At 42.4% G+C, this 27,258-nt stretch overlaps 2 protein-coding genes across 3 annotated transcripts in view; one reads left to right on the forward strand and one right to left on the reverse strand.

Annotated features, from left to right (window-relative positions):
• The window catches only part of wdr43 (WD repeat domain 43), a 30,598-nt gene extending 18,648 nt beyond the window's left edge, over positions 1-11,950 (reverse strand). Inside the window, exons 1-6 of the mRNA XM_034159359.1 lie at positions 11,717-11,950; positions 10,986-11,120; positions 7,946-8,067; positions 1,258-1,378; positions 992-1,110; positions 765-867 (exon numbers count right to left, since the gene is read on the reverse strand). Coding sequence (XP_034015250.1) covers positions 765-867; positions 992-1,110; positions 1,258-1,378; positions 7,946-8,067; positions 10,986-11,120; positions 11,717-11,923 — 807 coding nt within the window. The 5' untranslated portion in view covers positions 11,924-11,950. The remainder of the gene's footprint in view (positions 1-764; positions 868-991; positions 1,111-1,257; positions 1,379-7,945; positions 8,068-10,985; positions 11,121-11,716) is intronic.
• A 1,368-nt stretch (positions 11,951-13,318) lies between these two features.
• On the forward strand, positions 13,319-26,056 carry trmt61b (tRNA methyltransferase 61B). 2 transcript variants are annotated; one of them, XM_034159747.1, is made up of 7 exons: positions 13,319-14,217; positions 15,841-15,943; positions 18,418-18,608; positions 22,110-22,201; positions 25,511-25,713; positions 25,796-25,873; positions 25,974-26,056. In XM_034159747.1, exons 1-7 carry the CDS (start codon positions 13,513-13,515, stop codon positions 26,006-26,008), a joined length of 1,407 nt encoding a protein of 468 aa, XP_034015638.1. In that variant the 5' UTR covers positions 13,319-13,512; the 3' UTR covers positions 26,009-26,056. The 2 variants fall into 2 exon arrangements, with proteins under 2 accessions (XP_034015638.1, XP_034015637.1); XM_034159746.1 differs by having other exon boundaries at positions 13,324-14,217; positions 25,793-25,873.
• Positions 26,057-27,258: the final 1,202 nt, after the last annotated feature.

Consider the following 27,258-nt stretch of genomic DNA (forward strand, 5'->3'; position numbering starts at 1 on the left):
TATGGACAGTTCTCAAAAAAATTATCAGATTATCAGCGTTTGTCATTAACAGTTGTCCACTTGTCCGATGCAACTGAAAAGTCTTTGGGGTGAAGTTAATGCTTTGCATCAGTTGTTCTGGAAAGGTGTTAAACTGTGCATTATGAGCGTATCTAGGGACGTGCCGATCAGATGAATCCTAGCAGTCTGCCTGATAAAGGCATTATTTTGATCAATATGGGCTATTTAAACGAGGTTCAAATGGTAAATGGACTGCATTTATATAGCGCTTTTCCATCTGCATCAGACACTCAAAGCGCTTTACAATTATGCCTCACATTCACCCTGATGACAGGGTGCTGCCATACAAGGCGCTTACTACACACCGGGAGCAATAGCGGATTAAAGGCCTTGCCCAAGGGCCCTTAGTGATTTTCCAGTCAGGCGGGGATTTGAACCCATGATCTTCTGGACTCAAGCCCAACACCTTAACCACTAGACCAATCCCTCCCCCCAGCAGAGAAAGAGCGCTGGCTGGGCAAGTGGCACAAAACCTTTAATGTCAAGGCCTGATTCTTCACTAACTACTTTTAATGATAACCATCAGTAATTATTCACATATTACAGTATACGAAGCTGTAAATAACTGGAGATATTCCAGTTTGGAAACTGGTGTCTTCTGTGCTCCAACATTGTTAGCTAGCTAGTTGGTGGCGAGCAACGCCGGAGAGCCCGAGCTTAAATCCTGTGTTCTCTGGAATTACCGAAACAGGAAGAAGCATTACCTCATCCTTGCTCTTGGATGCAATCAGGTCAATGTGCTGTGGTTCATCTGTCAATGTGAAGGACAACACGGAGTTCTTGTCTTTTTTATCTTTTCGTACTTGCCTACAGGAAGACAACTTCATATAAGTTTCTCAAAGCACATCATACATGTTTTCCAGTTTTAGTACATTTTATATCAAATGTAAAAATCACTGATACATCAACAGCTCGATTGTCTGTTACGTACCAAACGCTGAGCAGTCGACAATGTGCAGCCGCAGACAAGAAATACAGTCCACTGCTGTCAGGAGGTCGTGTAGTGGCAAAGCACAGAGTCGTCACAGCCGTGGAATGACCTGTGAACTTCTGCAGAGAGAAAACCAAAAACTAATCAGCACAACAACTGAAGCCATAGTGCTTTCAAAGGCGAGACCAACAGATTTTCAAAACATCAAAGAAGCATAGGCCAAAGGCAGCAGTGATTCAGAAAATAAGCAAGAGAGTGAGACTCACCCTGTAAACCTCCTTGGTGTCCAAGTCCCACATATTGATCGTGTGACCTGCTGAAAGCAGCAGCTTGCCATCGGGACTCACACATAAACTGGTTACTGCTGCACGGTCTGCTTTCCATTTACTGTGTAAATCATAAAAATAAAAATCCTTAAAAAGATCAAACAACATATCAAATCAATTTTATTTATATAGCGCCAAATCACAACAAACAGTTGCCCCAAGGCGCTTTATATTGCAAGGCCATACAATAATTAAGGAAAAACCCCAACTGTCAAAACGACCCCCTGTGAGCAAGCACTTGGTGACAGTGGGAAGGAAAAAGTCCCTTTTAACAGGAAGAAACCTCCAGCAGAACCAGGCTCAGGGAGGGGCAGTCTTCTGCTGGGACTGGTTGGGGCTGAGGAAGAGAACCAGGAAAAAGACATACTGTGGAGGGGAGCAGAGATCAATCACTAATGATTAAATGCAGAGTGGTGCATACAGAGCAAAAAGAGAAAGAAACACTCAGTGCATCATGGGAACCCCCCAGCAGTCTACATCTATAGCAGCATAACTAAGGGATGGTTCAGGGTCACCGGATCCAGCCCTAACTATAAGCTTTAGCAAAAAGGAAAGTTTTAAGCCTAATCTTTAAAGTAGAGAGGGTGTCTGGCTCCCTGATCTGAATTGGGGGCTGGTTCCACAGGAGAGGAGCCTGAAAGCTGAAGGCTCTGCCTCCCATTCTACTCTTACAAAGCCTAGGAACTACAAGTAAGCCTGCAGTCTGAGAGCAAAGCGCTCTATTGGGGTGACATGGTACTATGAGGTCCCTAAGATAAGATGGGACCTGATTATTCAAAACCTTATAAGTAAGAAGAAGAATTTTAAATTCTATTCTAGAATTAACAGGAAGCCAATGAACAGAGGCCAATATGGGTGAGATATGCTCTCTCCTTCCAGTCCCTGTCAGTACTCTAGCTGCAGCATTTTGAACTGAAGGCTTTTCAGGGAACCTTTAGGACAACCTGATAATAATGAATTACAATAGTCCAGCCTAGAGGAAATAAATGCATGAATTAGTTTTTCAGCATCACTCTGAGACAAGACCTTTCTAATTTTAGAGATATTCTGCAAATGCAAAAAAGCAGTCCTACATATTTGTTTAATATGCGCATTGAATGACATATCCTGATCAAAAATGACTCCAAGATTTCTCACAGTATTACTAGAGGTCAGGGTAATGCCATCCAGAGTAAGGATCTGGTTAGACACCATGTTTGTAAGATTTGTGGGGCCAAGTACAATAACTTCAGTTTTATCTGAGTTTAAAAGCAGGAAATTAGAGGTCATCCATGTCTTTATGTCTGTAAGACAATCCTACAGTTTAGCTAATTGGTGTGTGTCCTCTGGCTTCATGGATAGATAAAGCTGGGTATCATCTGCGTAACAATGAAAATTTAAGCAATGCTGTCTAATAATACTGCCTAAGGGAAACATGTATAAAGTGAATAAAATTGGTCCTAGCACAGAACCTTGTGGAACTCCATAATTAACCTTAGTCTGTGAAGAAGATTCCCCATTTACATGAACAAATTGTAATCTATTAGATAAATATGATTCAAACCACTGCAGCGGAGTGCCTTTAATACCTATGGCATGCTCTAATCTCTGTAATACAATTTTATGGTCAACAGTATCAAAAGCAGCACTGAGGTCTAACAGAACAAGCACAGAAATGAGTCCACTGTCTGAGGCCATAAGAAGATAATTTGTAACCTTCACTAATGCTGTTTCTGTACTATGATGAATTCTAAAACCTGACTGAAACTCTTCAAATAGACCATTCCTCTGCAGATGATCAGTTAGCCGTTTTACAACTACCCTATCAAGAATTTTTGAGAGAAAAGGAAGGTTGGAGATTGGCCTATAATTAGCTAAGATAGCTGGGTCAAGTGATGGCTTTTTAAGTAATGGTTTAATTACTGCCACCTTAAAAGCCTGAGGTACATAGCCAACTAATAAAGATAGATTGATCATATTTAAGATCGAAGCAATAATTAATGGTAGGGCTTCCTTGAGCAGCCTGGTAGGAATGGGGTCTAATAGACATGTTGATGGTTTGGAGGAAGTAACTAATGAAAATAACTCAGACAGAACAATCGGAGTGAAAGAGTCTAACCAAATACCGGCATCACTGAAAGCAGCCAAAGATAACGACACGTCTTTGGGATGGTTATGAGTAATTTTTTTCTCTAATAGTTAAAATTTTATTAGCAAAGAAAGTCATGAAGTCATTATTAGTTAAAGTTAAAGGAATACTCGGCTCAATAGAGCTCTGACACTTTGTCAGCCTGGCTACAGTGCTGAAAAGAAACCTGGGGTTGTTCTTATTTTCTTCAATTAGTGATGAGTAGTAAGATGTCCTAGCTTTACGGAGGGCTTTTTTATAGAGCAACAGACTCTTTTTCCAGGCTACGTGAAGATCTTCTAAATTAGTGAGACGCCATTTCCTCTCCAACTTACGGGTTATCTGCTTTAAGCTGCGAGTTTGTGAGTTATACCACGGAGTCAGGCACTTCTGATTTAAGGCTCTCTTTTTCAGAGGAGCTACAGCATCCAAAGTTGTCTTCAATGAGGATGTAAAACTATTGACGAGATACTCTATCTCACTTACAGAGTTTAGGTAGCTACTCTGCCCTGTGTTGGTATATGGCATTAGAGAACATAAAGAAGGAATCATATCCTTAAACCTAGTTACAGCGCTTTCTGAAAGACTTCTAGTGTAATGAAACTTATTCCCCACTGCTGGGTAGTCCATCAGAGTAAATGTAAATGTTATTAAGAAATGATGAGACAGAAGGGAGTTTTCAGGGAATACTGTTAAGTCTTCAATTTCCATACCATAAGTCAGAACAAGATCTAAGATATGATTAAAGTGGTGGGTGGACTCATTTACATTTTGAGCAAAGCCAATTGAGTCTAATAATAGATTAAATGCAGTGTTGAGGCTGTCATTCTCAGCATCTGTGTGGATGTTAAAATCGCCCACTATAATTATCTTATCTGAGCCAAGCACTAAGTCAGACAAAAGGTCTGAAAATTCACAGAGAAACTCACAGTAACGACCAGGTGGACGATAGATAATAACAAATAAAACTGGTTTTTGGGACTTCCAATTTGGATGGACAAGACTAAGAGTCAAGCTTTCAAATGAATCAAAGCTCTGTCTGGGTTTCTGATTAATTAATAAGCTGGAATGGAAGATTGCTGCTAATCCTCCGCCTCGGCCTGTGCTACGAACGTTCTGGCAGTTAGTGTGACTCGGGGGTGTTGAGTCATTTAAACTAACATTCATCCTGCTGTAACCAGGTTTCTGTAAGGCAGAATAAATCAATATGTTGATCAATTATTATATCATTTACTAACAGGGACTTAGAGAGAGATCTAATGTTTAATAGACCACATTTAACTGTTTTAGTCTGTGGTGCAGTTGAAGGTGCTATATTATTTTTTCTTTTGGAATTTTTATGCTTAAATAGATTTTTACTGGTTATTGGTGGTCTGGGAGCAGGCACCGTCTCTACAGGGATGGGGTAATGAGGGGATGGCAGGGGGAGAGAAGCTGCAGAGAGGTGTGTAAGACTACAACTCTGCTTCCTGGTCCCAACCCTGGATAGTCACGGTTTGGAGGATTTAATAAAACTGGCCAGATTTCTAGAAATGAGAGCTGCTCCATCCAAAGTGGGATGGATGCCGTCTCTCCTAACAAGACCAGGTTTTCCCCAGAAGCATTGCCAATTATCTATGAAGCCCACCTCATTTTTTGGACACCACTCAGACAGCCAGCAATTCAAGGAGAACATGCGGCTAAACATGTCACTCCCGGTCCGATTGGGGAGGGGCCCAGAGAAAACTACAGAGTCCGACATTGTTTTTGCAAAGTTACACACCGATTCAATGTTAATTTTAGTGACCTCCGACTGGCGTAACCGGGTGTCATTACTGCCGACGTGAATTACAATCTTACCAAATTTCCGCTTAGCCTTAGCCAGCAGTTTCAAATTTCCTTCAATGTTGCCTGCTTTGACCCCCGGAAGACAACTGACTATGGTTGGTGGTGTCGCTAACTTCACATTTCTCAAAACAGAGTTGCCAATAACCAGAGTTTGATCCTCGGCGGGTGTGTCGCCGAGTGGGGAAAAACGGTTAGAAATGTGAGCATATCTCACCCATATTGGCCTCTCTTCATTGGCTTCCTGTTAATTCTAAAATAGAATTTAAAATTCTTCTTCTTACTTATAAGGTTTTGAATAATCAGGTCCCATCTTATCTTAGGGACCTCGTAGTACCATATCACCCCAATAGAGCGCTTCGCTCTCAGACTGCAGGCTTACTTGTAGTTCCTAGGGTTTGTAATAGTAGAATGGGAGGCAGAGCCTTCAGCTTTCAGGCTCCTCTCCTGTGGAACCAGCTCCCAATTCAGATCAGGGAGACAGACACCCTCTCTACTTTTAAGATTAGGCTTAAAACTTTCCTTTTTGCTAAAGCTTATAGTTAGGGCTGGATCAGGTGACCCTGAACCATCCCTTAGTTATGCTGCTATAGACGTAGACTGCTGGGGGGTTCCCATGATGCACTGTTTCTTTCTCTTTTTGCTCTGTATGCACCACTCTGCATTTAATCAGTGATCGATCTCTGCTCCCCTCCACAGCATGTCTTTTTCCTGGTTCTCTCCCTCAGCCCCAACCAGTCCTAGCAGAAGACTGCCCCTCCCTGAGCCTGGTTCTGCTGGAGGTTTCTTCCTGTTAAAAGGGAGTTTTTCCTTCCCACTGTAGCCAAGTGCTTGCTCACAGGGGGTCGTTTTGACCGTTGGGGTTTTACATAATTATTGTATGGCCTTGCCTTACAATATAAAGCGCCTTGGGGCAACTGTTTGTTGTGATTTGGCGCTATATAAAAAAAAATTGATTGATTGATTGATTGAACGGGTTGGCGGTGTACACGGGGCTTCTGTTTAGGGCTACGCTTCCTCCTCACAGTCACCCAGATGGCCTGCTTTCCCGGCTGCTCGGGATCTGCTGGAGGGGAACTAACGGCGGCTAAGCTACCTTGGTCCGCACCGACTACAGGGGCCTGGCTAGCTGTAGGATTTTCCAAGGTGCGGAACCGAGTCTTCAATTCGCCCAGCCTGGCCTCCAAAGCTACGAATAAGCTACACTTATTTCAAGTACCATTACTGCTAAAGGAGGCCAAGGAATAACTAAACATTTCACACCCAGAGCAGAAAAGTGCAGGAGAGACAGGAGAAGCCGCCATGCTAAACCGGCTAAGAGCTAGTAGCTGCGCTAAGCTAGCGGATTCCTAAAAACACACGAAGTGAATAATGTGTAAATAATTTAGAGGTGATTCAGCAGAGGGAGTGCTTTAGTTAAGGCACGTGAAGATTACACTGTGAAACAAATCGTTATCTAGTTATCTAGATCAATCTAACTGCGCAGATTAAACAGCTAACAGATACAGCAAAACACCGCTGTGCTCCGGAACAGGAAGTGATACAATATCGCAGTGAGAGCCAACCACCAGTAGAGGTGTTTAATTTCACAGCATTTTCTAACCTTGTATATAAAGTGCCTCACGTGTGCACCTCTGTCAGTCTAAGTGTGTATGCTGAGCATTTTGATTGGCAGCATATGGGTATTATACTATATCCCTTTACCAATCAATCCATCCATCCATCCATCATCTACACCCACTTACTCTTGTGCTATCAAGGGTGGCAATGACAATATCTTGAATTTCTTGCTGTGACCTTGAAATTGACTCCAAATATCACTCTGTCGCATTTTGAAAAAGTAGCCTGACAATTGCGATGTCCTACATTCGCTGCCAACAAATCAAACACTCATCATGCTCTCACAAATCCAACCATGTGAAATTTTACTCGTGCACACTCTCAGAGCAGTTGCCGGGTCGGCTTAGTTGGTACTGGGGGTACTGCCTACTGTGGGGAATGAATTAAAAATTAATAGTTATCCAGGGAGAACAAAGGAATGTTCACAACCGACTTAATAAATATGAAACAAGTCTGGACAAGAGAGCTCTGAGAGGACAATATCCCCCGCTGGCAAATACTGCTTTGGTACAAGTGCTTGCTACATTCTGATAACATTTCAAGGACTTGGTACTAATTTTCCCGAAATTCATCCTAAATATGTGAGGAGTTGATTTCAGAATGCAGGCTGCCATGAACCCGGCAGTGTTTAGGTTTGTTAACCAAGGGCCATAACTCTGGTAAAATAGACCCAACTCGAACAATATTACAACGTGTGTATTACCAACCTATAACAAGGACGTGTACCAAGTTTCACAAAATTCCTAAAAGCATGAGGAATGGTTTCAGAAAGCTTACCCCCTTTTTGGGATGGGCGCGTCATATTAGGCGTATTTCTCCCAATAACCCCGTTTTTAATCAATCAGAATATCAGCAAAACCTCCTGACACATTGAAGGCAAGATTATCGTACACCTGCCCACAGTCAACAGACGCAACCGTAAATTAAGACACCACCATCACATACACAGCCAAAAAATGCAATGTGTTCATCACGACACAATTTGACGGTTCAGAAAAATGTGGATCCAGTTTGCTCCGAACTCTAAGATGGCTCCCCCTTCTGAGTGTGGAGAGGATATAGAAAGTAGTTACTGACCAGCGTATCTTTCCTGTCTGCAGGTCCCACTCTATAATGTGTGTATCATCTGAGCCGCTGTACAACAGATTGTCTTCAGGGTGCCAATGAACACAGTTCACTCCTCCGCTGTGTCCACAATCCTGACAGAAAAAGAAAACCATCTGATTGACATTTAGAATTTTTTTTAACATGTCAGAGGTTTACAGTGGGGCTGAAACCAACCAACCTGTTAATTTTTGAATTTCCCATTCAAAGTCAGACAACGTACATTTCTTCATGCACAGGGATTAAAGCAAAGCCATAACAATAATGCTACCACATGAAAAAATAACTGAATTTTTTTTTTTTTTTAATCATATCAAGCTATGCATCTTTTCCAATGATGAGTGGCCCTTGCAAAAAAAAGGGGGGGAACTGAAATTTTTTTTCATGACATTGGGGCTGTGGTTGGTCTGGGGGACCTTCCCTAGAAAATGTTTAATTACTACATGCTATTAATAAGCTAAACAAAGATATTTCTCAGTTCCATTTTAGTCATAAAAAGCTTATTTTCCCATATTGGCAAGATGACAGAACTACAATACAGAGTCTGTCACATGGATTCGAATACAGTGACAGACTCAATCACTGACACTTTCCAATCAATGACATGCACTGACATGCTGTGTTTGCAAATATGTTGCACAATGTTCATGGCTAGGTCATGCAAGTAGCACAACATTTCAAAATTTTCTTTGTGCACTGGCACACAGCCTCGCATAGTTTGCAATGAGTTTACTCATTGGCACTCAAGATTGCGTGACAGTGCAGGGGTGGAGTTCGTGCAAGTGTCAAGGTCGCTTAAGGGACTGTGCAAGAGGGAGGGGAGTGAGGAAAGTGAGTCACCAAGACAACACTGAAGAAGTTATAGGCTTCTGTGGTTGCAACTCCATGGTGTAGTGGAGCAGAGAAGGATTTTCAAACAAAAAAGATGAGAAATTTCAGCTACAGTTTGTCAGAAGGTATACGAGAGATGCAAGCCTATTGGTTTTGTTCTATGAAAATCCTTCTCTGCTCCATTTCACTATGAGGATGTGAGTGGTGGTGCAACACACGCAAGGCAACATTTCCAAGCAACACTTGGAAAATCACTAATACACTGAAAAATCTCTAATAGTTTTCCACTGGCTTCAAGTGCACAGCTGGGGTATTTTCAAACCAACAGTTGCCACTCTGCAAAATAAAATTTTTGAAGTTGAGAACTCATCAGCAATGGTGATAGAAGCAGACAAGTTCACCATTTAAAACATTCCTTATAAAAGCAGACTGAGATATAACAGAAAGCCAAGTTGATTGGTGGTAATGACACCGATTCTTTGCCAGCGACAGATTTTGGCAGTGTAAATTGTCCAGAGATAGAATATGGAGACTTTTTTTTTAACTCCCTTCTGGAAATAGGTTTCTACACCGGCAAGCCAAATGGATTACAAAAGCCCGAGAAGCTCACAAATAGATGGGTGGTGGACATCAAAACCAAAAGCATTAACAGACTCTTGGTGTTTACAGGATAAGGTCATGCACTGATCAATTCGTGTGTCAAAAATTGTAGCAATGCACTCAACACCATGGCACCGTGCAGCTCCGCTATGAACATGTCCCATGACATCACTCTATAGCAGCGCTTACCTCCAGTACGATTAGCGCTAATCTATAGCTTGTGTGAACAAAAGGGCCACAATGAACTACTCTATACGATTCAAGTTGGGTATTCAAATGGATACAGCAGGCAAAAATTTCAAAGATCCACTTCAAATTGACACACTTGAAAATGCTACATTGGCACCTGTACCAATCATATTAATAAGCTAGTTCAACATCTCAATCTGCGCAGTGCATGCAGGGCTGGATCAAAGTTCAAAACTACCCAAAACACACCATTACCGCAGGGTGTCAAATCACCGCTGCAATAATAACCTTCCTCCACACAGTTACCGCAATGATATCCACTGCCTGTACAATAATAGTAAGCAGTGCACTCTACCTCACGCTACATGTTATGAATGACTCTGGTGCTAGTGTACCATAATAAATATTATCAAATATTTGGGTGGGTTCATTTGGGCATGTAACAGATAAAAGTAATAATTATAACTTAATTTAGTTCACTCAGCACACCCTTTGGGATCTTAGAATTCCATTGGAAAAGTTGGAGGGTGAACGCAATGTGTGGTTTCCACTCCTGTAGTGAGCAAATTTGATTTTCCACTTTTGCATCCCATGTGGATCATCCACCGAACAATGTGGAACTGGCATGCTGCTGTAACACCACATAAAAGCTGCTAATTTAAAGTGCAAGATATAAATAGATGACATTCTGGTGTCGCTATCTGATCGTTCCCACTCCCTTCACTGTGCATGCATCATTTCAGAGCATCAGCATCAATTAACCAATTATCACCTCGTTTCTCCTTAAAACTGAGTTTAGAATGATTGAAGAAATTTTACTTTGTCATCTGATGGTTAATCACATCATTCCCTTTGATTGGTTTGGGTGTAGAGTGTCAGGCGCGCCAGGTTTTATCAATCTCAGATGATTTTTAGGACTTTCTGTAGTTTATTTTAAATCATTTTTACTTTATGTGGACTTGATTGTTGTGCAAAAGTTTCAGAGATCTGTCACTGAAATACACGATGACCGGAGTGCAAAAGTTTCAGAGATCTGTCACTGAAATACACGATGACCGGAGTGCAAAAGTTTCAGAGATCTGTCACTGAAATACACGATGACCGGAGTGCAGTTTTAAGCAGAAAGAGGCGATAATCAGTGAATCGCGGCTGATGCCCTGAAATGATGCATGCACAGTGAAGGCAGGATGACCAATCAGGCCACGACACCAGTAATGCAGCTTCTATGCTTCATTTACTAAAGTGGGTAGGCGTGACCTCTGACCGGAAGATCTGACATGGATCACGGCACAGGTGTGTTGACAATGCCGATTTGGCTTATTAAAGCAGAACACTGGCCTCAGTGCAAATGCTGATATGGTGGAGAACTCTTATCCGAGGGTGTTCCACTCACCAACGTACAGTGCAGCGCTCCTTTGGCGGTACTGTAGATGAACATACTGCCCGTTGCTGTGCCCATTGCCAACAGGTCTGCCCTCTCCTCCACCTGTCCTGCCTCTGATTTCCTCCTCTTCCTCTGAGGCCCCTCCTAAAACAAAGCAAGAGTCACTCTCAGATTCAGATTACAAGAAACCCAATATCCCTCTGGAGCAGTCTAATTCATTATAAAAGGAAAAAAAAAATACATCCAACTGCTCATAATGAAGGTCCAGTCTTAATTATATCACAAAAACTTGTTGAAGCCCACCTGAGAGAACTGTCACGTCAGTATTTAGGTTAGCATTAGCCAAGCAAAGCTTTTGAAACGGTTGGCTAAGGCTAACCTAAATAGTGGGTTTCTTCGCACCGACCACCTTCAACCACAGACTACAAACTCTGCCCAGTGTGAATCCGCAATAGCGGATGCTTTCCGGGAGAATCTTTGGTGTGACAGCGCGAACTGAAATAACACTTGACTCCATTTTCGGGGCCACCACATGTGGGAACATGTGCGTGCTAACAACGTTAGCTCTCAAGCTAACGGAGATAGCCAGAGAGAAAACTTAAAGCGTCTGCGTTAGCAACATTACACCAGCGCTATCTGAGAAAAGCAGCACTTTTATTTTCCGGCGTTGTGCACTGGTATAAGAAACCAGCACGAAAGGCTCTCCCGGGCCTTTGCTAACTAGCTTAGCTCCACGGTACCTTGACTGTCCGGCATGGTCCCCACGCTAAACATGTACAAGTGGTGCTCAAGTGAGCCGAAGGCACATATTCCCGCTGGAGGGTTTTACTGTCTGTGTTCCAAATGCGAAGCCTGCCGTCCTGTGCGCACACGGCTAAGTACTGTCGGGATTTGGGTGAAAAAGCACAGGGTAGCTGCGACGAACCGCTGCCGCTAACGGCCGCCATTTCTGCAGCGCCACGAGAGTGTGCGTACGTGCGCACACCACGCAAATTACGCATGCGCCACTGCGAGAGCGCGTCATCATCACGACACGTTCCCATTGGTTGCTGCCGTATAACGATGCCTTCGCGTGTCCGTGCTGTACAGTGGGAAATATTATATTATCAAAATTTGATATTTATGATGAAGTCAGACAGAATATAATGAAGCGATATGTTGTCAAAAACACCATTACAAACACGTATATTTACTTGTGTGTTTATGTCGTGGTGAGTGAAGCCTTTCATAAACATCAAAGGCTTCATGTTTTTTAAAGAAACAATTTCAAATATACCAACAACATGGCAACAAGAGAATATTGTTGGTACATGCAACAGTGTGTACAAAAGGATAGAAAGGATCAATACAATTCAAATCAGAAACTAAATTAAATCAAATTAAAGCATCAATAAAATTTAATTAAAGCTTTACGGCCTTTCCAATTTGACAAACTGAGAAAATTGAGTTTGTACTTCAATCATATATATATATATATATATATAACGTTTTTAAACATAAATGTGTTTTTTAGTATACAATTAGTTTTGAAGGTATTGCTAGGTCATGTAAGGTATCTCACAATTATGCCAAATACATTTTCCTTTTACTTATTATGAAAAAAAATGCAAATCCAGAGAACAGACCATGCAAATCATACTAGAAAACATTAGGAAAAATACAGTCTTCAAATAAATAAATATTCTCTAGTTTCAAAGTTTTCATCACGGAATGAACAGCTGTGGCGATCAAAACCTGTGACGTCAGCAGAGGGATCTATTCCATTGACAGTGAACCTATTCTGCTTTTGGTGCAATAGGAATTATTATTATTGTTTTTTTTTTGTTGTTGTTGTTGTTTTTTAAATGGAAAAAAGTTTTTTTTTTTTCTCTTTTGCTTGTTTTTGGAGAACGAATATAGTTATTTAGCAATTGTTTGCCATTTCATGAAATTAGGTCATTTTAAGTTAATTAAGTTGTGACTATTCACCAAATGCAAAGGAAAAATCTGGTTTATATTACTTTGAATTATAGTAAATCACAAATACCTCTTGAGAGAGATTGCTTTGACCTCAAGTGATTCCTGAGGTCAGAGGAGAATGGACAGACTGGTTGAATGGGCGACTGTGTGATGTCATCATGTCAATATGGACCAACATCTCTGAGGAATGTTTTCAACACCTTGGGCAAAAGGGGGTCCAACCCAGTACTGGCAAGAAGGTGTAGTAGTGACCGTTGAGTTTTGGTGTAAGCGCGCCCTCTGTTGGTTGATGTAAATTACTGCAGTTGTCGCACAGATTTGACGTCGCTTTTTTCCCCTCAGCATGGCCATGTGATTTTGTAGTTGTCAGCCAGACGGAAATTGGATGTTTGTTTAGTTATATAGCGTAGTTTGAACAGTGTAAGTGAATTTTGTGCGCTGTAAATTTGTGTTACATCACATTATATATATTTTTTCGGTTCTGGGAGTTATGTGGTGATGGATCACTGTTTGCAGTCTATACATTCTCTTTTCCTCTGCAGTAAATTGTGAACACGTGGCTTTTGCCGGGGTTGTGATGATGCACCGACTGGCGCGGATGTGGACGTGGGGTCACAGACGGCAGAGACACTGTGAGCTGCTGATTCGAGCGCTGGAAAACAGCAGAAGGATTTCAGCTGGATCATCTTGTTGGAATGAGAATGAGGGAAACCACTCTGGTGCTCCACGTCTGAGGTCCAAGCTGACCTTCAGGAGGAGGCGACCCCTATCTCCTCTGGAGAGGATCAGCGGGTTACTGTCCCGGGATGTCCTGAGCCCCGAGGTGGATCAGCTGCTCCGGCAAAATGATGTGAACGGCAGAACAGAGCTGAGGGAGTCTGATCTGCCTGCACAGTGCGATGACACGCAAGAGGAGAGTGGAAATGGTGAGACAAACACAGGAGGGGATGAAGTGGGCGGTTCTGCTGTGGACACAAACGGTCCAGGACCAATCCACGACAGTCAAAGGTGCACTCTTCCAGGAGAGCGGCTGCTTGCATTCGGGGAGATCCTCACTGCTGAGTGTCTTAAAGGGACGTTGGAGTTCAGGAAGATGTTCCAGCTTAAGGCTGGGTCATGTCTGAACAGCAGGTGGGGGGTTATTGAACACAGTGACATTGCCGGACAGCCCGCAGGTCGAGTTCTGCACACAAACATGGGGGTTCCTCTGCAGATACACCGTGCCAGCCTGGAGGAGTATGTGCTGTTTATGAAGCGAGGGCCTGCCATCACCTACCCAAAGGTACTTCTCTGCCTTAGTCATTAGGATTTGAATTTCTTCCGCCTACGTATTGGAGCCAGATCCGGTAAATCAGCAAGCTGATACCATCAGCTGGTATCAGCGACTTGCAGGTAAATCACCATTTATAATGGCTGATAAAGGAGAGAAAAGAAACAGCGAGATAGAAGATCAACCGTGCCATACCACTGCATACACACTAGCTCCCCTTTGCCAACACACCTTTGTGGAACACAACAATCAGCAGACAGAAGACAACTGAGCAACGTGGAAATCAGCTGTCTTCATGCCAAGTTGCTTGTCATAGTGAAATACTTAACAGGATTTGATTTAATGCTGTCCCTCTTAAAATAAAATGATATAAATATATATTTAAAGGAGGTGATTTCTGTACCATGCTGACAATGCAGAATCTCACCAAATATTTGTGCTGAGGTGTGCTGGATAGAAAGTGGATTCTGATTAGAGCAGAGTTTGTCGTCACTAAGAGCACCGCGTGGAGCTTTTACAGTGAGCTCCATAACAGGAGTTTGGCATTTAAAAAAAAACAAATACATAGCCTTATTTATCAAAACTAGAGCCCGACCGATATATCGGTCGGCCGATATTATCGGCCGATATAAGCCCTTTTCAAAGTACTCACTATCTGCCGAAATTTTGCCGATAGAACACCGATAATTTCTCATAAACAGAACAGTTCTTGAAATAAGGTTTGTGTCGGCAATGTAAGATGTCCTTGCACCGTTTGTCCAGTAGATGGAGCTCTGACTCCATTCAACTGAGAGCTGCTTATACCCCTGCTTAAATGTGTTCATCACCAGCCCCCGTAGTTTGCCATCACACTGCACTGATCGGCTGACAAAAGCATACGTAAGTTTATAAGGATGTTGTTTGAAATAACTTTGAGATTACATTCACCCCACATTTCTCCCGTTTTGTTCAACTCAGTTTGATTAACTCAGTTTATGTAGTAAGATCAGATATATTTCACAACTCTTTTTAAGGATATGTATTTGCTAATTTCACAAAGGTTCTTCTCTGTTATAAAGTTAATCAATATGAGGACAAAGCTTCAGCTTTTAGCTCATACCTTTTTTGTTAAGGGTCCAAAAAAGAACATTTTAGTTATAAAAAAAAACAATAATAATAATATCGGCTGATTCATCGGCTATCGGCAAATCAGCCGATTTATCGATTATTGGCATTTTTTTCATTCAAATATCGTTATCGGCATTGGCCTCAAAAAATCCATATCGGTTGGGCTCTAATCAAAACTCTTACTGTCAAGTACTGTTCAAATTCCATTCACGTTAATTAAGCAAGTTTAATTTCAAACTACATTGTGTCGCGGTATCTTGGCAATGACTCAAAAACTACACAAAACAAACTGTAGGTGAAATCTTTGCTTATGCTGTACATTTCTCGGAAAAAAAATATTGGTCAATTTATCAGACTTCAGTATCATCAGTTATCAAAAATCAGTATCAGTCTTAAAAATCCTGCATCAGTATGTTCCAGTTTGTAAATTACTCCACAGGTTTCCACTGATCTACGTGATTGCTTTTTTGTTTGCTTTTGTTTTTTATTTCTACACCCCCCCCCCCCCCCTATTTTTTTTTTCCTCAGGATGCAGTTGCTATGCTGATGATGATGGATGTCACAGAGGGAGATTGTGTGCTGGAGGCGGGCTCCGGGTCGGGGGCTATGTCTCTGTTTATGTCTCGAGCAGGTCTGTTCCCTGTAATTCAGTCAACATCTCAGTATTATCAGTCTCAGATTAAAATAGTCGGAATTGTCTACTTTAAAGGAATCTGAAAACATGGGTCACGTCAGCACATTGACGCCACACCTACAAGTATCAGGCAAGATGTAAAAATGTCACATGGACTTTAAAACAGTCGACAACTAATTTTCACATATGAGTTATTTTGCTATGTGTATTAGCAGGGGATTGAAGATATGACGTTGACCTCTGACCTTGATCATTGACTAACCCAAAACAAAACCAGTTCTTCTAGATCCTGTGTGCCTGCCAAGGAGGCCTACACGATATGAGGGCAACCTGTGATATCGCGGCTCAGTGTTGCAGTGACAATATGACTTGTGATAAATTAACAAACAGATATTTACCACATTTTTCAAATTAAAAGTCACAGACTTTTTCCCTGTTAGTTTGGAAACCTGTCCTGCAATTTATACTCTGTTGCCACTTGCACACACCCCCCCCCGCATTATTAATAATAGTTATGACTATTGATGTCGGACTTTCCCAGGATTCAAAGCACTAAACATAGTAAACTCTAATAATAAAAGAATAAATGAATAATTAAAAAATACACAATAATGCACCAAAATCCCAAAATAAAGAGCTTGAAAATAGAGAAAAAAAGGTGCAACTTATACTCCGGTGTGGGTTTTCCCTCTTCAAGAGGCATTTTTTTTTTTTTAACAGGTGCCACTTATACTCCGAAAAATATGGCACGAGTGCCCAGAGGTCATTTGATGTCAGCTTTGTGGCCACATATTAAACTGTTGATCTGACTTAGTTTGAGGCTGCTCAGGCTCTTTGTTTTCAGTAGGAGATTTGTTATTTAAGGGCTTATACTTAAGAGAGTGAATTTACTGTGAAATACGAGGTCTATTACATAATAAACCGACCCTTTTATTTTTTTTTAACTATATGGATTTGAATCACGTGCGATTACACCAATCATGCTTGAACCCTCGTGCGCATGCATGAGTTTTTTTTCACGCGTGTCGGTGACGTCATTTCCCTGTGGGCAGGCCTTGAGTGAGATGTGGTCCAGCCCTCGGCTGAATTCCTTTGTTTCACACGCTGCTCGAGACGGCGCGCGTTGCTTTATCAAAATTTTTTCTGGACCTGTGAGGAATATCCGAGTGGACACTATTCGAGAAATTAAGCTGGTTTTCGGTGAAAAGTTTAACGGCTGATGAGAGATTATGGGGTGTTTCTGTCGCTGTAAGGACTTCCCACACAGCGGGACATCGTGCAGCGCTTCCAGGCGCCGTCGTCGGCCTGTTTCGACCTGAAAACATCTTAATTTAAGGCTTAATTCACCCAGGACGTCGTGAGAGAACAGAGAAGGTTCAGAAGAGGCCGGCATGAGGACTTTATGCGGATATTCCACTGTTTAAGGACATTTTGTAATGAAAGATGTGCGCGCAAATTCGCCGAGTCGTTTCCGTGACGACTCGGCAAATCTGTGTGCGCCGCGACAGAAAAAACACCTCCGTGTTGAAAACCATTTGTAAAATTCAGGCGGCTTTTGATGGCTTTCAACAAGTGAGTACCTAAGAAATTGTTTAACAGCTTGGGCATGTTCCAACTTGCCCATTAAGGTTTCCAACGGAGGTGTTTTTCCTGTTGCGACCCCCCGCGCGACTCTTCCCACACGTTCTTTCATTACAAAATGTCTGTTAACAATGGAATGTCCGAATAAACTCCGCATGCCGACGTCTTCTGAAAGTTCTCTGTTCTCTGACGACTTCCTGGGTCAACAGAGCCTGAAATGTGGAAGTTTTCAACTTGAAACGGCGAGACGCTGCCGCCTCGAAGCGCAGATCGCCGTCAGGCACCGTGGGCCGTCCTTACGGCGACACTACCAGACCAAAATCTCTCATCAGCCGTTAAAATTTTTACCGAAAACCAGCTGAATTTATCAAATGGTGTCCACTCAGTTGTGCCTTACAGTTTTGAAAAAAAGTTGATCAAACAAAGCAGCAGTCTCTGAGCCATTCCTAAACAATGAAAAAATGACGAGAGGGTGGGCCACTCCTCACTCAAAGACTGCCCACAGGCGAATGACGTAACCGACAGGCGTGAAAAAACTCTCGCATGCCCACGAGGGTTCAAGCATGTCTGATGTAATCACACGTGATTCAAATCCATATGCTTTTTGAAAAAAATAATAAGGTCGGATACTTTTCTAATAGACCTCGTATATATATATTTAAAGTGTGAAATGCCTCTTTATTGTGCACATTCGTTGTGGTGATCAAAATTCAGGGAGATCTTGCTGGATTCAGTTGTCCGTCCTCAGTCAACAAACTCTTGCTGGATTGATATGTTCTGACCACATACAGTTGTGGTCAGAAGTTTACATACACCCACCATGGGCCTAATTAGTGTTGTAGTGAAAAGCCAGATGTCAGAAGAACTGAAATTCTGTTTGTTTTCCTCAGTGGGCTCCAAGGGCAGTGTGGTCAGTGTGGAGGTCAGGGACGATCACTATAGGACAGCCGTGCAAAACTACCAGTCCTGGCGGGCATCGTGGAGACTCCGACGAGGCGAGGAATGGCCCGACAATGTACGCTTTCACAAGACTGACCTCTGTGTGGCGTCTTCACTCCTCGCCGGACATGGATTCCATGCGGTTTGTCACATTTGTCTAGCTTAAATATTTAAATCCAAAACTTTATGGCAGCATCTGGTTATTTACCATTCCACATGTTGTCATGCGAGAGCCGATCCGGAAAATATTTACAGCGCTTCTCTTTTTCCACATTTTGTTATGTTACAGCCTTGTTCCAAAATGGAGTAAATTCATTTTCCCCTCAAAATTCTACTCACAATACCCCATAATGACAACATGAAAGTGTTTTTTTATTTTTGCAAATTTATAAAAAATAAAAAAACTAAGACATCAGAGACATACAGAGATTCATTCATTGACCTAAATTTCTGTATTAAATTTGAGTGCACTGCTGATGTTTGATATACATCGTTTCACATTGCGGGATATCTTACAAATTTTAGGGACCTAGTTTAAGTAGTTTTCTCTATATAGCACTTTTAAAATCTGCCCTATATTGAATGCTTTTTTGAGGAAACATTGCATCATAGATAATTAGCAACAGAGACCTGATATATTGCACTTTTCTTTTTAGTTAAGAAGTATTATCTTCCCCCTATAACTTTGCCTGTTTCTGAGATGCAACTCAACACAGAAAATAAAGTGACATGATAATGAAAACATATTTTACAGACTAATAATTATTTCCATCCACCCATCCATCCATTTTCTTCCGCTTTATCCGGAGTCGGGTCGCGGGGGCAGCAGCTCAAGCAAAGTCGCCCAGACCTCCCGATCCACACACACCTCCCCCAGCTCCACCGGGGGAACCCCAAGGTGTTCCCAAGCCAGCCGAGAGATGTAGTCCCTCCAGCGTGTCCTGGGTCTTCCCCGGGGCCTCCTCCCAATGGGACGTGCCCGGAACACCACTCCAGCGAGGCGTCCAGGGGGCATCCGGAAAATCTACAACCCCAAACACTTCAGTCCGAGCCACCTCAACTGACTCCTTTCGACGTGGAGGAGCAGTGGCTCGACTCCGAGGTCCTCCCGAGTGACCGAGCTCCTCACCCTTTCTCTAAGGGAGTGCCAAGCCACCCTGCGGAGGAAACTCATCTCGGCCGCTTGTACTCGCGATCTCATTCTTTTGGTCATGAGCCAAATCCCATGACCATAGGTGAGGATCGGAACGTTGATCGATCGGTAAATCGAGAGCTTTGCCCCCCTACTCAGCTCTCTCTTCACCACGACGGTCCGATACAGAGACCGCATCACTGCAGATGCTGCACCGATCCTTCTGTCGATCTCACGCTCCATCTGTCCCTCACTCGTGAACAAGACCCCGAGATACTTAAACTCCTCCACTTGAGGCAAGGACACTCCACCGACCTGAAGAGGACAAAGCACCTTTTTCCGGTCGAGAACCATGGCCTCGGATTTGGAGGAGCTGATTTTCATCCCAGACGCTTCACACTCGGCTGCAAACCACCCCAGTGCATGCTGAAGGTCCTGATTTGATAAAGCCAACAGAACCACATCGTCCGCAAACAGCAGAGACGAGATTCTGTGGTTCCCAAACCAGACCCCCTCTACACCCTGGCTGCGCCTAGAAATTCTGTCCATAAAAATAATGAACAGAACCGATGACAAAGGGCAGCCCTGCTGGAGGCCAACGTGCACTGGAAACAGATTTGACTTACTACCGGCAATGCGAACCAAGCTCCTGCTGCGGTCATACAGAGACCGGATAGCCCTTAGCAAAGGACCCCAGACCCCGTACTCCCGGCGCACCCCCCACAGGGTGCCCCGATGGACACGGTTGAACGCCTTCTCCAGAAGGTCTTTCTTTTAAGAAAATCCTCCGCTATACCACTTCATCATGAAGATGTAGAACTGGGAATACAAAATATCCTCATATAAAGTCAATAATAACAATAATAATAATAAAGCAAACAAGAGTTCTGATATCAGAATAGTATTGGTAGATATCCAAATTCAGGTATCGAGATCGGACATGACAAAATGTGGATTGGGCTTGCAAGATTTTTACAATGTACAGTGACCTTGATCTTTGACCATTTGACTGAAATCAAGAGCCTTCTTGGGGTCAGTGTATAATGCATATACAGTAGTGTTCAGAATAATAGTAGTGCTATGTGACTAAAAAGATTAATCCAGGCTTTGAGTATATTTCTTATTGTTACATGGGAAACAAGGTACCAGTAGATTCAGTAGATTCTCACAAATCCAACAAGACCAAGCATTCATGATATGCACACTCTTAAGGCTATGAAATTGGGCTATTAGTAAAAAAAAAAGTAGAAAAGGGGGTGTTCACAATAATAGTAGCATCTGCTGTTGACGCTACAAACTCAAAACTATTATGTTCAAACTGCTTTTTTAGCAATCCTGTGAATCACTAAACTAGTATTTAGTTGTATAACCACAGTTTTTCATGATTTCGTCACATCTGTGAAGCATTAATTTTGTTGGTTTGGAACCAAGATTTTGCTGGTTTACTAGTGTGCTTGGGGTCATTGTCTTGTTGAAACACCCATTTCAAGGGCATGTCCTCTTCAGCATAAGGCAACATGACCTCTTCTGATCCATGATACCTGGTATGCGATATATAGGCCCAACACCATAGTAGGAGAAACATGCCCATATCATGATGCTTGCACCACCATGCTTCACTGTCTTCACTGTGAACTGTGGCTTGAATTCAGAGTTTGGGGGTCGTCTCACAAACTGTCACAAACTTTTATTTAACAGAGGGACTTTGCGGGGGATTCTTGCAAATAAATTAGCTTCACACAGGCGTCTTCTAACTGTCACAGCACTTACAGGTAACTCCAGACTGTCTTTGATCATCCTGGAGCTGATCAATGGGTGAGCCTTTGCCATTCTGGTTATTCTTCTATCCATTTTGATGGTTGTTTTCCATTTTCTTCCACACGTCTCTGTTTTTTTTGTCCATTTTAAAGCATTGGATATCATTGTAGATGAACAGCCTATAATTTTTTTGCACCTGCGTATAAGTTTTCCCCTCTCCAGTCAACTTTTTAATCAAACTACACTGTTCTTCTGAACAATGTCTTGATTGTCCCATTTTCCTCAGGCTTTCAAAGAGAAAAGCATGTTCAACAGGTGCTGGCTTCATCGTTACATAGGGGACACCTGATTCACACCTGTTTGTTCCACAAAATTGACAAACTCACTGACTGAATGCCACACTACTATTATTCTGAACACTACTGTACCAGGTTTGGTGATACAGATGACAGGGTGAGATGGAAACGATTGATCTGCTATGGTGACCCGGGAGCAGCTGAAGGAAGAAGAGAATAAGGTGTCTCAGTCAGTCAGTCACCTGCACACTAGTCGAGCCCACTGGCTCCGCTGTGCAAAAAACAGAAAATGCTCATATTTAAGAAGCTGAAATCAGAGAATTTGGACTCAAAATTATCATTTTATAAGCAATCATAACTGAATAGCCGTGACGCTAGTCTCTCAATGGCCCGATTGGACGTGTTTCTGCTGCTGGGTTTAAATGCTGTGACGCAGGCTGGATGATCTCTCTTGCAGGTCGCTCTGGATCTGGCAGATCCACACCTGGCTTTACAAGCTGTGATCCCACATCTGCAGCACGGAGCTGTTTGTGCCGTGTACCTCACCAAGTGTGTATCCACTGCTCGCACTGCCACATCTCACCTACACACAACGTGAAGATTTACAGTTAGAGCCAGAAACATTTGGATAAATGGATGTGAGCTCAAAAGTGTAAATTGTCTGCTTGAATTTCAGTGCATATGCATCCAAACCTGGTGGCCAGTAAAGGAATTGCAGCATGTTGTCTGTGTTGCCCAAAAGTAATTGGACGCCTGGCTGCGTCGCCATAGAAAGGATCGCTGTTATTTACTTCCACCTTTCCCCACACATGCATACACAGACGGTAGGCAGAAAACTCCAGACTCCAAGCAGATGCACGGGAAGGTGGCTTCAGATTATGTGTCAACTCTTGATCCCGAAGATCGAAAGCAATATTTTGAGGAATGAAATATTGGAAGACGACGACCATGAAGGATTTCAAGTTTTTGGAGGCGTACAGTTATTTTATCAGTCATCATGTGATCGCTGTTATCAGCCTGTTGCTGCAGACATTGATGTCTCTCTGAGCTCTTTCTGCTGTCTGCTGTTTCTGTGGCTGAGTGCAGCAACAGGATGTGCTTTGAAGTTGAGGAACTTTTTAAACGTGGTCCACAAAACACACTCCTGCAGAGTCTGGCTGGCGTGCGCATCGTGCGTCAGGCTGCAGTTCACCTGTGTTACAGTCATTAAATGCAGTTCTGCATCTGCGCAAGGTTGAAAAAATGATGAAGAAAAAAAATGAGCCAAAGGTTTCTCTGTGACCAAAAAAAAAAAAACCCCACCACAATGAGGGGCCGCTTTAATTATATACACCGGCACATTGATTACATACATCTGTGGATCACATGACTTCCCAAAAATAAAAACAAACAAAAAGATCCACAAACACAAAATCAGCCTGTGTGTGTATTCATACATTCATACATTTTAACAACCTGAAAGCCACAAGACCAGCTCGAACCGAACCCTGGGTTCCAGGACAGTCTCCTCTGTGTTTCTTCTTGCTGGTTTTATTTCTTCCGCGGCTTACAGTCATTTTGACGCTGGTGAGCCCAACTTTACACTTTGTGATCATCCGTTTGTCTGCAAAATTGCTCTTTTGCACATTGACCTGTGTTTGATTTCAAAATGAACTGAAAATCAGATCATTGTTAGTTTGCAGCCCTCATAATAACTTCAGCCACAGTATATCACCTAAATGTGAAGCTGCACAAAGCAACATCATGTGAGGACTGATTGCTCTCCTGTCACTCACAATTCCACGGCCCTCTCAATCGAAGCCACACCCTCCCACGCCAGAACAGGGCCAAAAGTTTGAAACTGAAAAAATAAGATCTGAAAGTGAAAAAAAGATCTGAAGGTGAAAAAAGAAATATGAATGAAAATAAATTATTTGATCAAAAAATTACAGAGCTGAATCAAAAATGTATTTAAATTGAAGAATGTATTAAAATAAAAAAAAATGTATTAAAATTCAAGAACAAGACAAGTCAGTTTCAAAATTTATTTTTTCAGTCTTTTTTTATTTTCAGATTACAAAACTTTTGGCCTTGATTTAGCTCCATAGAGTTGACATTTGTTATGTTTATCTGTTTTGGGTCAAGAATGAATGTCGCAAAACAGAAAGTTGATAGGACAAATATTTTTGGAGAAATTAGAGATTTTAGATAACAGCAGTGAATAATGGATGCTAATAATTAAATTCTGGACTCAAACGCCATCCCAGCAGGGGGCGGTAAATCATCTACATATTGTATGTGTACATGTATGCGTGTGTGTGTGTGTGTGTGTGTGTGTGTGCGTGCGTATAACTTCAATCACGGGCAAATTGGGCACAGCTGGCATTTGCTGTTTGGTATGTTTATGTATTTTGGGTCATGGATGAACGCTGTCATAATGGAACATTGATAGGACTAATATTTTTGGAGCCATTACGGATATTACGTAACAACAGTGAACACTGAATGTTGATAATTACATTCTGGACTCACACCATTCTAAATCATTATAGAAACTTTGCATAATTTATTACAATCCTTGAAAAATGTCAGCTACCTATTTTATGAACACTGCCCAATCTAGAGCCCATGGATCCCCATGGACAACACACTAGCAGAATTTATGTGGCAAGAAGTAACCATGCACAGTCGCAAAGACAGAGGTGGGATCCAGTCTGTCTTACATCTGTGTGAGCCAATCAGTGCTCAGTGCAAATAGCTCTCAGTCAATGAAATGGAGGAACTCGCTACTGTTTGCCTGCCTCCTTTTCCGTGCGCATGGAGGGGGCGGGCGGTGGTAAGGGAGGGGCCCTGTCCCACGGTAGCACCTGCTGTTCATTAAGGAGAAATGTGTGCTTTCACATTAGTGTGTCCAATAATACCAGGAAAAGTCACTAGATTTCTCGCTAGTTAATTAAAAAACAATCACGGTAGGGGTCTGAATAGTCGCTAAATGTAAGGGCAAAGTTGCGAAGTTGACAACACTGGTTCTTTGTGTTTATTGGTGAATTACAGTCCAGCTTTAGAGGGCCGTACTGCCACCTACTGTATTGGAGTGTGTAGAATCCCGGCATGACTAATTCTCAGTCATTATAGTACAGAACATGGCACAATAAATTCAAAATATTCAAAATGTACAAAAGATACCTTTAACACTTTGAGTGGGCACCTCTGACCTTCTCTCCATGACAGACTGTTAACATTCATCTGGCTAGTCATTTAAAAAAAATAATCTATTTTCTTGAAAACCTATTACTTCCTTACTTTAGCAAGGGGAGTCCAACCATTGGTGGAGAGAAACGGTATTAAAAGCACTTACCACCCCCCCTTCCCTTAGTTTTTATTTTTGCACAGTTAAAAATCTCAGACTTGCTTGTGTCAGTCTGAAAAATAAAAAAGTAAGAAAGAAAGAAACGTTCCGTAGTGTTGCCGATGCCAGTGTCCAGATTGCTTGCTGCTTACATATGGAGGCGTGACCTTATTTGGTATATTTGGGGCCATTGTTGATAATAAATCGCTATTCTCATGAATGAATGCTGAGTTTCATGCAGACGGAATTCAGGAGGTTTACACAAACTTTAGGCAATTCCCTGGATTTGTGAGTGTTTGTTGAATCTGGTGTCACACAGTCACCCATCATGAAGAATTTGAGAAATTTAGGACAGTGCTCTTGCATGAGTCCCATTTTGTACAAAATGGAGCGTTCACTTATCAAGTATTTATCAGGGAGAGAGTTTGTACCCTGCCAGTGTTTTCTCAATTTCACTTTCAAATTTTGATGCGAGTTCACGATGAGGGTGGGGACTTTAATGACTCTGTACGTCATCTTGTTTATTCCAGTATAACACAGATCGTTGAGCTGTTGGATGCACTTCGGTTGATGGCGCTCCCTTTGCAGTGTGAATGTGTCATTGAGGTTCCTCACCGGGCTTGGCTGGTGGCCCCGGTTCTCAAGAAGGACGGGAGCTACCTGAAGAAAAAAGCTCTGTCGGTAGACAGGAACCAGGTGGACAAAGCTGAGACTTCAGATGAAGCTGACAAAGGTAAGTCGTAGGAACACGCCTGATCACCTGTGCTGAATGATGCTGATGGTTTTGTGTTAATTGTGGGCGTTTATTTCAGAAGAGTTCACGGTGGACAGTCGTCCCTGTGGGAGTGTTCCCTACATTGCCAGACCTGACCACGAACAAATGAGCCACACAGGTGGTATACTTCATTTCTGGTGAACAGCCTAATAGTTTTCATTTGTTCAGTCTTGTTATCTGTTGTTGTAAATTCTCATTTTGTATTCTTTAATTTTCAGCGTTCCTTGTAAAACTGAGGAAGATTATCATGTAATGAAGTCTGGAACTCTGGAAGCTTTAAGAAATAAAGCTGTCAACCAAATACCAAATGAAGGCCTCATGTTGCATAATTACATCATTTAACTCTGGAATTCTTTTCATTTACAACCCCAATTCCAATGAAGTTGGGACGTTGTGTAAAATGTAAATAAAAACAGAATACGATTTGCAAATCCTCTTCAACCTATATTCAATTCAGTACACCACAAAGACAAGATATTTAATGTTCAAACTGATAAACTTTATCGTTTTTGTGCAAATATTTGCTCATTTTGAAATGGATGCCTGCAACACGTTTCCAAAAAGCTGGGACAGTGGTATCTTTACCACTGTGTTACATCACCTTTCCTCCTAACAACACTCAAGAAGCGTTTGGGAACTGAGGACACTAATTGTTGAAGCTTTGTAGGTGGAATTCTTTCCCATTCTTGCTTGATGTACGACTTCAGTTGTTCAACAGTCCGGGGTCTCCGTTGTCGTATTTTGCACTTCATAATGCACCACACATTTTCAATGGGTGACAGGTCTGGACTGCAGGCAGGTTAGTCTAGTACCCGCACTCTTTTACTACGAAGCCACACTGTTGTAACACGTGCAGAATGTGGCTTGGCATTGTCTTGCTGAAATAAACAGGGACGTCCCTGAAAAAGACGTTGCTTGGATAGCAGCATTTGTTGCTCCAAAACCTGGATGTACCTTTCAGCATTGATGGCGCCATCACAGATGTGTAAGTTGCCCATGCCATGGGCACTATCACACCCCCATACCATCACAGATGCTGGCTTTTGAACTTTGCGCTGGTACAAACAGTTTGAAATGTGGACTCATCAGACCACAGCACACTTTTCTGTTGTGTGGGCTGCTGAAGAGGAGGTACTGCTGGCCCACCACCACCAGATGGCGCCCTGCTTGGAGTGTGGGCTTCAAGCACGAGAGGGCGTCGGCGCCACTGGGAGTGACAGCTGTCACTCATCATCAGCACCAGCTGTCACTCATACAACTCATCACCATCACCATAAAGGCCGGGCTGCAACTCCACCTCCTCGCCGAGAAATCAGCTACCATAAGAGGTAATTTCTCTGCTAAACTTGACTCTTATAGTCTGATACCTTTTTGCAGCCGTTTTCCTGTGGTGGTGCCTTATCTGTGGGATTGGCGTTTGGTGTGATCAGCGACGGCTTCGCTTCACACCCCAACCAGATAAGTGGTTAGACAGGAGCTGCACGAGTGTGTGATTGGAGGTGG

The sequence above is a fragment of the Thalassophryne amazonica genome, chromosome 19 (genome assembly GCF_902500255.1).
Source record: "Thalassophryne amazonica chromosome 19, fThaAma1.1, whole genome shotgun sequence".
In the NCBI taxonomy this organism is placed as follows: domain Eukaryota; kingdom Metazoa; phylum Chordata; class Actinopteri; order Batrachoidiformes; family Batrachoididae; genus Thalassophryne; species Thalassophryne amazonica.